At 39.2% G+C, this 15,489-nt stretch overlaps 1 protein-coding gene across 2 annotated transcripts in view; it reads left to right on the top strand.

Moving 5' to 3' along the window:
- Positions 1-15,489, top strand: part of ADGRD1 (adhesion G protein-coupled receptor D1) — a 141,540-nt gene that overhangs the window by 83,682 nt on the left and 42,369 nt on the right. For both annotated transcript variants that reach the window (XM_068412708.1, XM_068412707.1), the window contains 3 exons: positions 5,815-5,918; positions 8,716-8,827; positions 15,295-15,448. In XM_068412708.1, coding sequence (XP_068268809.1) covers positions 5,815-5,918; positions 8,716-8,827; positions 15,295-15,448 — 370 coding nt within the window. The remainder of the gene's footprint in view (positions 1-5,814; positions 5,919-8,715; positions 8,828-15,294; positions 15,449-15,489) is intronic.

The raw sequence follows: 15,489 nt of genomic DNA, 5'->3' as shown, positions 1-15,489 counted from the left end.
TTGAATTTTACTGGGAGCTGGGTATTTAATTATCCTCAACTGCTCTGAAAAATCTCAGACTCAGAGTCTGGCAAGAGTCCACCGTATCTCTGCCTGCAAGAGCCTGCTGGACCCACGCTGGGTTTTATTCTCCTTGTAGCCCTTTCTGACGGACTTTGATTTGGCTGTTAATTGGAGAACAGGATGAGTCTGCTCTTGCTGGAACAGCAAGTAGAGAACAGATGTACAAGTCTTAGGTGTATGGGCAAAAGGAGTTCCTTCAGTTTCACAGAGGATAATCTGCTGTAAATACAGCATTTAACATTTCTTGAGAAACACTGCAAGTCTTAGGCCTGAAATGACAGCAAAAAACCCACACTGCTTTGTGTTACACAAACAGAGATATGAGGAAGAACTTGCAAATATTTGCTTTTCTAATCCCCAAACTTTATTATAATTTGGTACCACTTCACAACTTGAGTCCTTCTTCCCTGCCATGCTTCCTTCAGGCTTCATTTGAACTAAAAACTTGCTGTGTGCAATTTGTAATGAGCAAATTACCTACTGTTTGATGAAATCTTGCCCAGAACTACTTTAAAAGATGACGTGGGCTTTTAAAAATACTAATTAATACCTTGGCAGAGATATTTGGAAAATTCTAAATTTTTCATGTCACAGAGAAATGTTTTAAATAAGCAGCCACCCACCAGGCTGGGCTGGCTGTAGGAAAACGTTCCTTTAATCCTGAAAAGCCCCCTTTGTAGCGCTTTATTGCTGATCACTAGGAGTTGTGGAGTTAATAGAGAATGGGAATTCAAAGCAGTTCTGCTGGAAATGGCTGATAAAGATGATTGCACTGCAAAGCATGATCCTCAGAGGCTTTTTTTTCCTCTAAACTTGTGGTATCTGATACATTGTGGCTCAATAAAAGAAGTCTCTGAATCAAGTTAGACTGTTTTTACTGTGAGTTGTGATTGTGCAGTGCCATTGGGTATGGTCCCACAAAAATCGGTCTTGTGGTCTCAGTGAGAAGACTGAGCCTCCTCAACTAAACACAGATGTTAATTTGAAAAAACCATAACGTTATGTACCTAACAAAGTGCTTGGCAAGCTGAAGGAAAACAGAGATTTGTATTGTTATTTTTATTTAATATATAAATAAAGGCCTCACTTGACTGAAATTGAATTTCAGCAGCCTTTCTGGAGGCAATTAAAACCATTAGCTTCATCAGCCAAGGCCAGCATTTTAATGTCTCTGAAGCATTCAGGCTGCCAAAGTTAATTATTCGTCCTTTTCTTAAATGGATTCAGATTGCATTTTAAAGATGCAGCTTCAATAGGGTTGGCTGAGACTTAATTTTTCACCCCTACCTCTCCTCCCTTCCCTGCACCCAAGAAATGTCTCATAAGATATTGTTTCAGAAGAGTCGGAGAGTGGATTTCAGCCCAGGCCAGCGGCTGATCGTCTCATGGCAGATGTCAGTCGGTTTGATAAACGGTAAAAACCGTACGTCACTGTAACTAACTTCATGGTAGGAATGCTTCTTGAGATGGAAATCTGACCGAAAGGGACACTAAAATATAACTTGCTCTTATGTTTGGACTTAGGGCAAAATATGATTGTCATGTCTTACATTTCCACCAGTAGACAAATAAGTTTGGCTTCATAAAATGTATACACTATATAAGCACATGCAAAAAATATCATATTCTGTGTTCTACCAGTAAGTAACACTAAAATACAAATGATAGGTATGATACAGTCCTTAGATTGCAGGGCACATTTTTTAAGGCCGTAAAACTTTTTTTGGTTCAAGAACTTGTCTTTTGTTGGAAGAAGATGAATTGCTTTTCAGACAGATTTCAAAAGTAGTTTAGACAATGAAATTACTGCTTTTGGTGGCTAAATTGTGAAGTTGTAATTTGGTATATGGGCAAACCCTTTCAGGATCAGCTATGACAAACCTTGTTCTAAGTATTTGAACTCAGCCCTTTTCTGACATTTTGCCTCTAAAGGCAGACACAGAGGGATATTTTGCAGTATGTAAAGAAGAAAATTTTAGATTCGTACTTCCCCCAAATGTCCCTTTCTCTGGAGAAAGCCAAAAATACCCGCTTTGCAAAGCAGAAAACATACAGTCAGCTGCCTGAGAGATGAATAATGAGAAAAAGGGACAGGAGTGCAAATTTCACACAAAAGAAGGGAACACTGAGCAGAGTGAGCCCTGTGCTGCCCAGACAGATGCTCTGATCTGACCAGTTGCTCTTTTGTGTTTCTGTAGCCCATTTAGCTTTTTGATGGGTTGTTGTGCTGTGTTGTATATACAGTTGCTCATTAATGTTACATAAATAAGTAGGTTTTCTGTTCCAGATACAGATCAAACAATTTTTCACATATAGCCAACTGAACAAGTCTTTCAGCCTCAAGTGACCTTTTCCAGATACTCCAGAGCTGAAAAGTACCATCCCATTATAATAATATATTTTCTTCTTCCTATGCAGTTATTTTTAAACAGAGGAATTAGATGTCACTAATTTTCTTGGTATTAACAACATCATAAAGGAAAAATATATATTTGGAGTCTGAACTGGTATCTTTCCAGGATCATTTCTCAGGCCATCCGGTTGCCTGTGAGTTTCCAAAATGAAAATGTTGAGCAATGTCCAAACTTCTTTTATGAGTGAGAACAAGGGTAAGACAATAGACTATAATATTGCAGATGGGTGTAACTACTGAAACCATCGGATCTTTGTCCATGCTGTTAGTGACACTTGCAAGGTAAAGGATGTTACAGCCTAGACTACAAGGGTGGGAGTTTTAAATGGAGGATGAATTTTTGATTTGGCTGTTTGCCAAAGCTGAAACTAAGAAACATCTGTCTTTCAGTGTTCATGATTACTAACAGTCATGACTGCATGAGCTCGTTTCCCAGCTTTTCAGCTTGCTGCAGAGTAAGAGAATGACCTTATAAACTCAAAGAAGCAAAACCTTGTAGAAGAAAAGAATAATTTAATGTAAATTGGGACAAGTGTGAGAATCGGGCTCATGGGAGTACTTCACAGATTGCTCAAAGTTTTATTTGTTACTTTTTAATGCTATTTTCTTTAGTAATAGCATTACAGCCTGATTAGCATTTTTGTGCTGACTACAAGATCATCCCAAATTACTGTTTTATATTCCAAGTCATGCACGAAGTCTGAAAATTTTCAAACAGACAGTGTGAGGTAAGATGAAATCAGCTCTTATCAGAGCATTGGAATTTATAGGAAATTGTTTCTTAATTGGTGATGCACAATGCTTTGACAATCCTGCTATTTCTGAAAAACTGCATGCTTGTTATCCCTTACAATGGGGACATAGACACACAACATCCAGCTGTGCTGTAACATCTGGGTTGTGAGAAGTTAGTAGAGACCCCATATTTTAAGTACAGGTTCTCTTCTCTCCTGCACCATATACCTGTATTTAGAAATAAATCCACTTGGGAGCACTTGATTAGTGTCTTGTCTCGCCCTGCAGGGGTGTCTGGAAGAAGGCTGAGCCAAAACCCAGAGAAAGACTTTCTTAGAGGCATGTTAGTTATGATAGAAATTAATTAGAAAAAGATGTTTGTGTGATCATTATCTCCTCTTGGATGTATTATGGAAAAAAACAAAGGCTTTGATTTTTGCCCATTTCCACTAGATGGATCCCCTGCATCTGCTGTACTTGTATGTCATAGCAAGACATTGCCTTTCCTTTGCAGATCTTATCTGCCTTTGCCAATGCAAACACTGTGATAGACCACTGTAAATCTAAATGAGCACCGAGCAGCTTTGACTTCTGTAGGGAACATTTTCAGGCTGCAGGTGTTGGGAGTGAAAGGAGTGAAAGACAGCCTTGAGCTGCTGAGAAATACTGATTTTGGAGTGTCTTGAAGCTGGAAAAGCTTCCTCTGCTCCCCTCCTCCCTCTGTAGAACTGCAAGCAAGAGAAAGGGATGTGTATTGAAGCAATTGGGAAATAAGGTCCATTCATTTTAGACATGAATATCCCTGATGAGGAAATCAGTCCTGAACTTCCCAATTTACCACACAAGTTATTCCTATTTCAGGAATAATCTGTGAAAAATGGCTATACGTAGCTTCTCTGGGGGATGAGGGATGATAGGAGCTCTTCTGTAGAAATTATATGGACCTTTTAATCTGATCCAGCACACAGAAACCTTTGGTTTCGGTAATTGATGCTATCCAAGCCAGGGAAAAGAAATGTGTCTTTGGCTGAAAGAGAAAAAGTACTAAAGAGCTACATCAGATTTCCTAGGAACTGTAACGCCATAGCAACAGTTGTCTTTCAATGCTGCTGCTGCATTGCTTAGTAGTTCTCAGATTGCTGAGCGAGCCACAGTATATTCTGCTGTAAAACTTACTGCACGTGAGCTGATACTGTTGGCAGATAATTACAAGAAAAATGTACATATACAACACATCGTTTTTGTCTGTATTTAAAATGACTTTTTTTCTCATAACCACAAGGCATGTTATTTCTCTCCTTTAAAAGGAACTTTAATGGGAAGTTTATTGGTAGAACCGGTTGGGTTTGATAATCTCTGATGATATGCTTCGTTTGGGCGGGGGGGGAGAATTCTTGTTGTGTGTGGGGAAAATAATAGAAAATCCCAAACTGTGAGAAAGGATTATTTTTTATTAGAGTTACTCTAAAAAAATTGGAAAATATATTGTTCTTTTCTGTATTTTTCAAAATAAATAAATATTTTGAATGAATTTTCAGCTAGGAATTTAATTTATAGTGAATAGATATTGAAATAAAAGCATAGTATTTCAAACATCAAAATTAAAACTTTTTGATTGACCACTTTTTTTTTTTTTCAAATGTTCAGTTTATGAAAATGTCAACTCTATCCAAACTCAAGTCAGGAAAAATGTTTGAAAATTCTTCTGAGATGAGAAAACTTTTTCCTGCCTAGCTCTGTTCTATTTATTATATATTAATACTGTCTGGCTCCCTTTGTTGGGTGTGGCTTTTTTGTCATTCTTTTATGAGAACTTGCATGGAAAATTGAAGCACACTTTCTGATTAATTTAGGATGAATGGCCAAAACACACTGTCCCTCCCCCATTGAATCTATCCAGGTTTTAACATAGATCCTAGTGGCAGGCACTGTGGAGTTACAGATTAAATGTTCAAGAAAATTTAATTACTTCTATAAAAGGTGCCTGTAGGTAAAAACAGAGGCCCAGACGAGAGGCTGACACTGCTCATGCTGGACCTTTTCTGTGGTTTTGCATTCTGCAGATGTCAGCCCAGCTCCTTCAACAAGCACTGAAAACATGATACATTGAACAAAACAAGTGGGCTATAAATGGCCCGTGATTTATGGGTTATCTTGGTTTGTCAGTTCTCACTGCTGTGAAGCACTTCTGGTATTTGCACAATGATGTAAATTATTGCAGCGTGAGAGCATCAGCAAAGTGCCCTGCGAGCTGTGAAAGATCCCATTGCTGGCATTGTTTGTGCAGCCCAATAAACTGCTCTAATCTCAGGCTTGACGTTATCACAGCACCAGAGAAAAGATCTTATTCTGGGGAAATATTGATTTATGAAATAAAAGAGGGAACCAAAATGCCATGGGCATGTGGATGCCCTGGCTGTGCGACTGAGTTTAGAACTGGCTCTTCATTTCCCATGTCAGAAACAGCAGCAAATGATTGTGAACATCAGTTTATATATGGGCGGATGGAGGAGGAAATGCCATGTGCAGGGGGGCTGACCTGTGGTTCTGTAGTGTAATAAATCAATTAATACGTTTTATTTCATTTTTTTGTCTGTGTACAGCTAACCAGAGAACACCAGGTGGCCCTCTCCTCCATCACTTACATTGGCTGCGCTCTGTCCATCTTCTGCCTGACGATCACGCTGGTCACATTTGCTATATTGTCGTGAGTAATTTTAACTTAATACCTGCTGAGCAGCTATTGTGCAGAAAGCCAAGCAGTGCCTTTCAGGCCACTGGTTAGGATCTCTTCAGGTGCTCAGGGTAAAACAAAGGCTATTCAACAAACTTCCTTAATTAGATTCTGCACATGTATTTGTAACAGTTGGTTGGTTATTTCTAAATTAATTTCCTGAAATGCGGTGGTCTTTATATAGCAAGCTATTTCCATCCTATGAGGGATTTTTGGATTTTTTTAAAACTCTCCATGTTTTGCTATAGTTCAGGAATCTTGCAAGCAGGCAGTAGGAGGGCTTGGTCTGGAGCTCAAGGGAAGTACAATATGAGCCAGGACTGCAGGATCACCGCTTCTTCCGCCCCTACATATGTCTTTGGATTGCTTGGAGTGTACGATCAGTACTTCTTTCTGCTTTTCAGCTGTCTTGTCTGTAAGGGACTGTGTTTATAAAGCCAAGCCCATGCCCAGAAGGGAAGGCTCAGTCAAGATTAGTTGTCTCATTTCTGTTTCGTACAGCTTGTGCACAATTACATCATATAACCCACACTTATTTTCAAGTATCTTGCTGTTCTCTGTCAGGCTAGTTTTCTAATGTGTTGCTTTAGTAGGATGAAGGATGCTATAGGCAATGTGAAATTCACTCCATGGCTTATGTTTAAATCCTCTGGATCTCTGCAGCATCATGCCTGTAACACAGCAGCGCCTTCGAGGGCTCTCCACACTGGGGTGGTTTCTGCCATGGGGCACTTAGTTAGGGTCTTTATGCCTGTTTATATTCCTGTAGCGACAACTGAGATTGAGGCCCCACTAGGCTTGGTACAAACATTTCTGAAAAAGCTTCCATAGATGTTTCTGTCTAAATAAAAATAGAAAACCTGACGAAGGGTGAAGTAACTTGTCTGAGGTTGTGCAGCAGATTGGGAGCACAGTGAACAATAGGATTCTTGTCTCCTTTCGCACACTAAAACACGTTCTTCCTACTCAAGAGTTCAATTTTTTATTTCTGTGCCTAAGCATGTCTTTTGGACATCCTGTTAAGAGGCCGGTTTCTAGGAAAAAGGACTTTCTAAAACCCAGTAAACTGATTGCAATGTTTGTTCCAAACCCCGTATTATTTCCAAGTCTCAAGATCTGTGTCGGTCATACTTGGATTAAGTGTGTAACGCGTGGCGAAATCCACTCTTATAAGTCCAACGTCTGCCTATCTGGCATTGCACTGTTGGCATGTTTAGGCTAAGGGGAATGATCTGCTCCATTTTTGTATGAGTGCAAAACTGGATGTTACAGTGCTTAGAGAGGAAAAAGTAGCAAAAGGAGCTGGTATTGCTGCAGCAGGGCTGCAAACTCCTTGAGAAACTGGAAGCAAACAGAAGACTTGGAAAGAGAGCTTGGATCCAGCTGACTGTCACAGGGTTAAGCACCCCACCTACAGACGGGCTCATTCAACTGCCAATTAAAAATAATTTGATTAGGTTTTCACTGGAGAGCAGGGCCTCATTAAACAGCTGAAGTGAAATTTTGCAATGTAGTGTTAGATGACCATGAGGTAAGTGGAGAGGAATCTGGTGAGTTCTTTACTACTCCACATACTGGCAGCAACAGCCGCCTCCCGGGAGGGCAGTCCGGATTGCGTTCTGGGTAACGATGTTCCAGTTTACGACTACGTGAAGTTCCTTATTAGAAAGTCATTGGCGCCAGGCAGCGCAACCTGTCTCTTCGAATTACTTTTAGGACATCAATACTTCTTGTCGTCTCGCTCTTCACTCCCTTCTAATGGAGCCCTGGCTACAACAATCCTGGAAGTGCAGGGCTGACAGCGAGCTATCACCTGCATTGTCCGGTCTGTGTCACCCTGCTGCAGGGGGCACGCACGATGTGTCACCAGCGGTTGCAAAAGTCATCACAATCCAGTGTGATACGACAGAAAGATGGGAGTGTGTACTGTTGTGTGGAAGAAGCGCTGCCATTCGACCCAGGTCTCCTGAAATGACTAAAGCTGTCGGTGGGCACTGGCAGACAGCATGGATTGACGTAGAAAACCTGTTATCACTAGTACTGTTCTTTTAAAAAAGAGAAGAATAAAATTATGTGAAAGGCCTGAAATGTTCAGATAAATGTTTTGGTTTGTTTTCTACTTCCTATTTCTGGATGAGAACAGAAACACGAGGTCAGAAGACTCCCAGGAAAGCATGTTCTTGTCAGATTTCCAGCCGTTTTTGGCAAGGCCAGAAGAGATAGGTTCAAATGATGTTGTAATCAAGGTCAGCGCTCTGTCAAGATAGGCACTGCCCATCTGTATAAGTAGCTATAGTTCCTGTACTCAAAAGCTGATAATAGTAAAGTAAAAATTGTAACCAGAGTCTTTTCACATGCAATTATTTCTAATACAGGCTAATATCAGCCAAATAAACCCAGAAACTCTGTGGCACGGTGTGGGCTAGATGGTGCAAGTGAAGTATGCTTTCTGTAAGGTGCAGATCTGACTTCCTTGACAGTGCAGCGCCATTCAGGATCAAGCCCTTTGTTAATATTCTATCACAAGTCATTAGCAGACCTAGTTAATGTGGAAATAACTCTTTCTGCTGCCTTCAGGACAGCAGCAGAATATGCAAGAAACCAGTTAGGTACCACTCCATCCTCGTGGACGGAGTGCTCAAAAGACATCATGATAGCCCCACCAAAACGAGTGACCAAAAGCCAACGAAAATACTTGCTGATAAATCATAAATACCTTCGTGCTTCTTGGAATACTGTTTTATTCACGTGTCTTTCTATCTTCTGCCAGGTCTGTCAGCACCATCCGCAACCAGCGTTATCATATCCATGCCAATCTGTCCTTCGCTGTCTTGGTGGCTCAGATCCTGCTTCTCACCAGCTTTCAGTTCAGCCCTGGAACAGTAAGTGCTAGAAAGAGTGTGTTTTTTTGCGAGGCACCTCCATGGAATGAATGCCACATGCCACATGCAAGAAAGTGTCTTGCCTGTGAGATCTCCTATTTTTAACATGCCTTAGCCAAAAATGACATCCTACAACACTGGATAAAGCCTTCTGTGCATCCAAATAGTGTTATCATATTATCCAGCAGTGTCTGCATGCTTGCAAAACTGAAAAGAGATATGCACCTATCAAGTGGAAAAATCACCATAGTAATCGAGTACATTTCAGCTGCGTGTTCAAATGGCATGGCTGACTTCTGCCTGACATGGCTTATGCTTTCTCTCATCCATTCTCTGTATTGAAAACTGTAGGAATTCTGTATTGAAGAAAATTGTATGGATTTTGTATTTAGGTAAGGTATTTGTATTTCTGTTAGGGTTTTGGGTTGGGATTTTTGGCGGGGATTGGGGGGGTGTTGTTGTTTTTTTTAATTGTCTATTCTCTACTGTGGTCCAGTTTGCCTTTTTTTGACTGCATTAAAAAGTTATCTTAATTCTGTTGGAAGGGAACGAGTTTCCCGAGCTGTGGCAATTTCTTCTGCTGTCTTGGAGAGCAAAACAGAAGGTCTTTGTTTTTTGCTCATAAAGTTTTATTCATGAGGTAGAATACACTGTTTTTCTGAATAGCAAATTTATTGATCATGCTCTCTACTCTGGAAATTTAGATGATTTTTAAGTATCATACATATTTATTTGACCTGAGTAATAATCAATGAGCAAGGTATAGCAACTATTGCTTAATTAGCCAGAGGTGGCAGAAAGCATTACCTCTAAGTATCGCTGTGTAAGAGTTTAATCCGAGATCCTCATTATTGTAAAGCATGTATATACTTCTCTGGGCATCTAAGGCAACCACTTAAGCAAATTACAAACACCTTTATATTTCTTACGTCGCCATTAACCTCTATGTGTAGGCTTTTTCTGCCTGATCACATAGATGGGAACTTGAAATTACAGATTGATTCTATGGATCTGCTACTACAGGTGGGAATTCCTTAGGTGGAGTACCAGGATCTAAACCATTAAAACTGGCATCTGGAACAGCTGGGTTAGGTTAAGATGGATATGCCAAGTTAACAGTGTTACATACCAGTAAAACCAATTTGTTTGCACTGTTGTGCTTAAAAAATGCTATTTAAAGTAACCTAAGGACTGTTGGTGGAAAGTCCCTCCTGCAAAAAGCAGAAACAAAACCTGATTTTAAAATAATCTTCCAGTGTTCTCTGCTTTTTTAATGATCAAAACTTGGCTGCTTTGGTGACCAGCTGTTGCTCCATATTACTTTTGACAAGCAGTGAGCAGTTTCTATTAATCTTTTATTCTTTTTATTCTCAGTACAAGTAACTATGAGGTTTGCACACTCTTCATTTTGCCAATACAACAGCTACTTAAATTTATATTCAGCTCAAATGGAGTCCCTTGAACTTCTGTTAAATTTATAAGTAACAATAATGTCTGGTTTTACGTAGGCTATTATTACCTGAGGATCTAAAAGCACTTTGTAAAACTAAGTTCATACTCTTTTGCTGTTTAACATTCAGATAGGTCCTGAATGAGCAAGATAATGTGCAGGGGAGAAAATGGTAGGGAATGGTTTAGAAAGAAAATGAAATGGAGACAGTAGAGAGCAGCAAAAGATATAACTTGAAACTGAAGACAATGGCAACCAGACATTAAAATAATCCTCTCTGAGTAAGTATAGGGCTAAAACTCCACTGAAAGCACATAGGCTTGAGGGCAATAAAGCGTTCACTCAGCATAACAGGGTGTCTTATTCTCAGAATTTTTCCTTTTTCATCCATGCCAGATTTTCAGACAATCCAACTGAGTCACTTCAGATAATGTGTGAAAACCTCTTTATACCTTATTGAGGCCAGCATCACCTCCAGTCTTTCAAAACACTATGAAATGCTAGTTGCATTGCCTGTTTTCAGTTGGATGTAGGTAGAGCCCGTGTTCTCCAGAGACCTGTACAGTGTCTGCCTACACTTATAATGTGCCCTGTCCACACACAGATGTCTTGCTTCTTTAGTTAAGCAGATGTAGCTAAACTTGTGAAATGCTCACATAGACTTAAGTTGCAGTTTAATAGGTGCATATTTTAATTTCTGTTAAACCTATTCAAAACTAACTTTAGCTAAATTGAACTAGCACACAGAAAGCAAGACCTGTTTTATGCCACAGACTTTCTGAAGTGAAACGCTTCACAGAATCCGTGGATATTTCAGCCCTGTCTCCTTTGTAACAGCAGTAATTGTAGGCACAATACTGTAAAGATCTTAAAGTTGAAAAGCATGATGTACATAAAATCTGCTACACTTTTATTTTTATTGTTTTAACCTCCTGGGATCAGGGGTGTTGTGATTCATCCTTTTATTGGTCTCATGTCCTTACCTTCTGCATGCTCTGTGCTCACTAGCTTTGACATCAGTTTTAATACCTTTAATTGCTTGTTTAATTGGACTGCTAAATGGTACTTTACACCAAGAGGGAGGCAGTATTTACACTGGAAGGTGTAAATTTCTTAATCTTGTGCTTCTGCCAAAGATGGGTGCATCTAATGCTGAACAGTTTATAAGTGAGAGGCCAAGTGGTACCAGTTTGCTTGAGGAAATACAGGGCAATAGGGAATGGCATGGTAGAAACAGGCCCAGAGCTGGCATCACTTTTTTGCATGGCTGCGTTTAGACTCTCCATCCTTTTCCCATCTTTGTCTCTAGGGATATTTAGTTTTTGATTCCAGATATAGCATACAGTATTCCCCTGGTAATTTCAGATGCATTATTTAATCATTTACAATTTATACTACAGCAATTTTTCTTTTGTAGAGCAGAAGTAATTTTTAACCACAAAACTCTATTTCCACTAATAGGACTTTGAACTTTCTAATACATCGAAGAGCATTTTTTTTTTTAAGCTGGTCCTTGATACCTAACATCAGTAGTGATAAAACAGTAGTCCTAAATGATCATGGCATATTCCAGGAAGGCAATTATTCCTGAAACCGGGATATATTTCTTCTAGAGAAAGCAAGTATCTTTGCACACAGCATTTTCTTCCTATGCTGCCCAGTCCCTAAGATGTCTTTGCTGCCCACATGCCAGTCCAATGACTTCACTTAGACTTTCAGCAATAGATGGATTTGTTTCTTCAGAGAGGTTTGCTCTTACTTACTTACTCTCTCCTATAGACTAGAGAGCAACATTTTTTTTAACAGAATCCCAAACAGCAGTGTGCATTTAAAAATAATTAACCATCAACATTTCTTTAGGCTACTAAAGCCTTCCAAAGACCTGAGCATGTTTGTGGGAGAAAATGAAGTATTATTTAGACACAGAAAAATGAAAATTGAAGTACAGTGTATTAGGCAGCACTGTGTTTTTTCCAGCACAACTGGAAAATTTAATGTGTCTACTATTTGCAGTTCTGCATCAGTGTATTGAGCTGTTTCTCACTCGGTACTCCTGCATGGCATTGCTTAAAACACTTTCAAATAGAGAGATGAAATGAGCTACTTTTTTTTATGAAATATGTATCTGCAGAAATTCAAGACTGTGTATCAAAGCAGCATATAGATTGCAGGGAAGGACATTTTTCAGAGGGTTCTGTATAATGCAGTGAGATTGCCACTTAAATTGAAAATGCTATTATAAGTTGAATTTAGAAAATGTATGCAAATTTACCTATCTGTTTTAAGACTGTCCTCAGTAAACAGATGACTTATTTTCTGAGAGGCCTTTCTGAGAGTCTGCTTTACTTTCTCAACAACTATAACATGATAAGCCTTGCTGCTGGCTGGACTGATTTTTCTATTTCCACAGACTCACAAGTAGTCAACTGTAAGAGTAACAGTAATGAGATCTGTCTTTTTACAGGTATCCTACTAGAAGCAGTGTGCATCATATGATACAGCAGGGGACACCTGCTTCTTTTTAATATGTACAGTCTCAGCTTTTCAGTGCCTTTTTCAATAAGGCAATTCTGTCATTTAAGAGTATCTTTGAAGTGATAATTAAGGCACACAGAATGAGTAGCAACTTTGCTATGGATCTTATGTAAAAATCTGCAACTCAGTATTATACAAAATTATATACAGACCAGCCCCCTGCTACTTCACAATGTTTTATTTTTCAGCTGTTTTGATTCATGTTGTTTGGCTACTCAAAAATTGGGAAGTATCCATTTGACAGAACTAGCTTGTAAGTCAGCTTCATGTTGCATTTATATTTTTGTGGACTAATCTTCTGGTAGAAATCAAAAGATATTAAAATGGATTTCACAGCCTTATGATAAAATTAACTGGAAAGGTTTTTATGGTTTTTGTCAATAAGCAAATCTAGTTTAGTCATATGTCACTGAACATTGTGAAATACTAAAACACTTACAGATCTCACTTACATGAATTAAAACCAGAGTTATTGCTTTTTAATACATATATTCACAGTGGATTTGCATTAGGATGTCCTTGCACTAGCACAGAACCAGCAGAGTACAAGCGAGAAGGTATGGGAAAGCTTCAATTTTCATTATACTATTAAGTCCCAGCACTTTAATTTTCATTAGTGTACAAAATCCTGAACCATCGACAAAAAGAATAAAATGCGAGCACAGGGCAGCTAAGCTAATGCAACAAAGGGACTAATGATTAACATCTGAAGACCACTGTGGCAGCAAACTGGTTCCTACTGGTAATGCTTCCTGAGCACACAGATGCCACCTGCCTGAATACCTTTCTGTGGCTTGTCCAGGTGAGGAAGGGAAAGCTCAAAGAGAAAAAAAACCCAAAGTCTTCCTATTTACATGGACTGCATGCGAGCAACCCCTCTGAAATTCTGTAGGTGTCACAGAAGGGATGTTCCAGCTACAGAGCAGAATGACCATCATCAATATGCTACAAGATGCAAACCTGAGATATAGCTGGGACGCATTCCAAGAGCATGTTTAAAATGTGCCTTAACTGAAAGTAAACCAAACAAGGTTATCTTGTGGTAAGATCATTGGCAGTCACATCTGTTCAATTACTGTGTGATGAGCGAAACCACTTGTGGTGAGACATCCTTGAAAAGCAATTAGTGGGGAAAGGAGAATGTGCTCTGCGAATACGTGAGGAGTGGGGAAGAAGAAAGGATTAGGTTTTCCTGTTCATAAGGTAGGCTGGTAGGAGATGGAGAAAAATATAAAGATCTCTTTGAGGAACAACTCAACGAAAAGCCAGGTCTTAAGCTCAGACTTCATTTCCTGTAGCTCACAGTGGGCCCTAAGCACCGAGGCAGGTGGAAACAGGACTCAAGGATGTTTTTACGTCTTGCTGCATTGCCTTAGTCATGGCATTCCTCTCTTCTGGGGCAGCATTTGTTTCACTTCAAAACATGTTATGGTTTAAATTGAAACAGATAGTCCAGTTTACACCAGGGGAGCTCACTTTCTACATGGTATTATTCTGTTGCTCAAACTTTCGTATTAGCTCCTATTCCCAGAATCTTGATAGCACATAGGGAAGAAAGGACTATCAAGGAGTATTCAAATTGCCTGTAAACACCCTACAGAGAAGCCTTTCAGTTCTTTGCCTTAATCACTAGATGTGTTCTTGTCAAATATGACTTCATATTTGCTGGTACATCAGACTATGGGAACTGGGAATTCAAACAGGCGGGCAAACTAGATACACACCGTAGAGCAATTAGGACTCAAGAGCCAGTTGTAGCTTGCTATAAGTTTTTGAAATGTCTGTATTAGAAAGGCTGATGGAGGAGCATATGAGACTTTTACAGAATTTCTAACCAGGACAAACAGACACAGGAATACAATGTGATATAATTTGTGTGTTATCCTATTTTTAATATGAAGAACAGCAAAGCAGGAAAGCCACACAGTGAAGTGCAACTAAAAAGCAGGTTCAACATGGCACCTTATTTCAAAATTTCCACGTTTTGCTTAACTGATCCACTGACTTTCTACCAGTTCTTCGTAGAAAACGAGGCATGAACGATGCTGATTTTTCTATATCACAGAACAGGGAGCAGGGTACAGGACTATGCCTGTACTCCCACTTTATTGACTGTCCTATATTTACTACAGGCTCAGCAACAGGATGTTGACCCTTCAGTTTTGAGTTCTTAAATATTTTGTGGACTTTAGTAGGAGTATTGCTTCTACCAGTATAAATAAATAACAATTTTAGATTTCCACATCACATTTGGCAATGTTTTTTGATTTTTTTTGTTAAAAGGTAAGAGGATTTGTTACTCTGGAGCTATCTGAAAATGCTGTAGAAAAATGGAATTCTCTAGTGCTTTGTTTTTAAGAGTGTTTTACTCCAGTGATTTAGCATTTAACGTGTAAATATATACAGAAATTAAAAAAAAAAAAGAAAACTAATGTGACTGCATCACAAAGAAGTAATGTATTAATTTTTCTTCTTAATTTAGGTGCCTTGCAAGATCTTGGCCATTTTGCTTCATTTTTTCTTCCTGAGTGCTTTTGCATGGATGCTGGTAGAAGGATTTCATCTTTACAGTATGGTGATCAAAGTATTTGGGTCAGAAGAGAGCAAGCACTTATATTATTATGGAATTGGATGGGGTAAGCGTTTAGTAGCTCCTTGCTTTAAGTCTCCTCACTCT

The sequence above is a fragment of the Nyctibius grandis genome, chromosome 14 (genome assembly GCF_013368605.1).
Source record: "Nyctibius grandis isolate bNycGra1 chromosome 14, bNycGra1.pri, whole genome shotgun sequence".
Classification (NCBI taxonomy): Eukaryota; Metazoa; Chordata; class Aves; order Nyctibiiformes; family Nyctibiidae; genus Nyctibius; species Nyctibius grandis.
The sequence above is the reverse complement of the archived record's forward strand: the minus strand, read 5'-3'. Positions and strand labels throughout refer to the sequence as shown.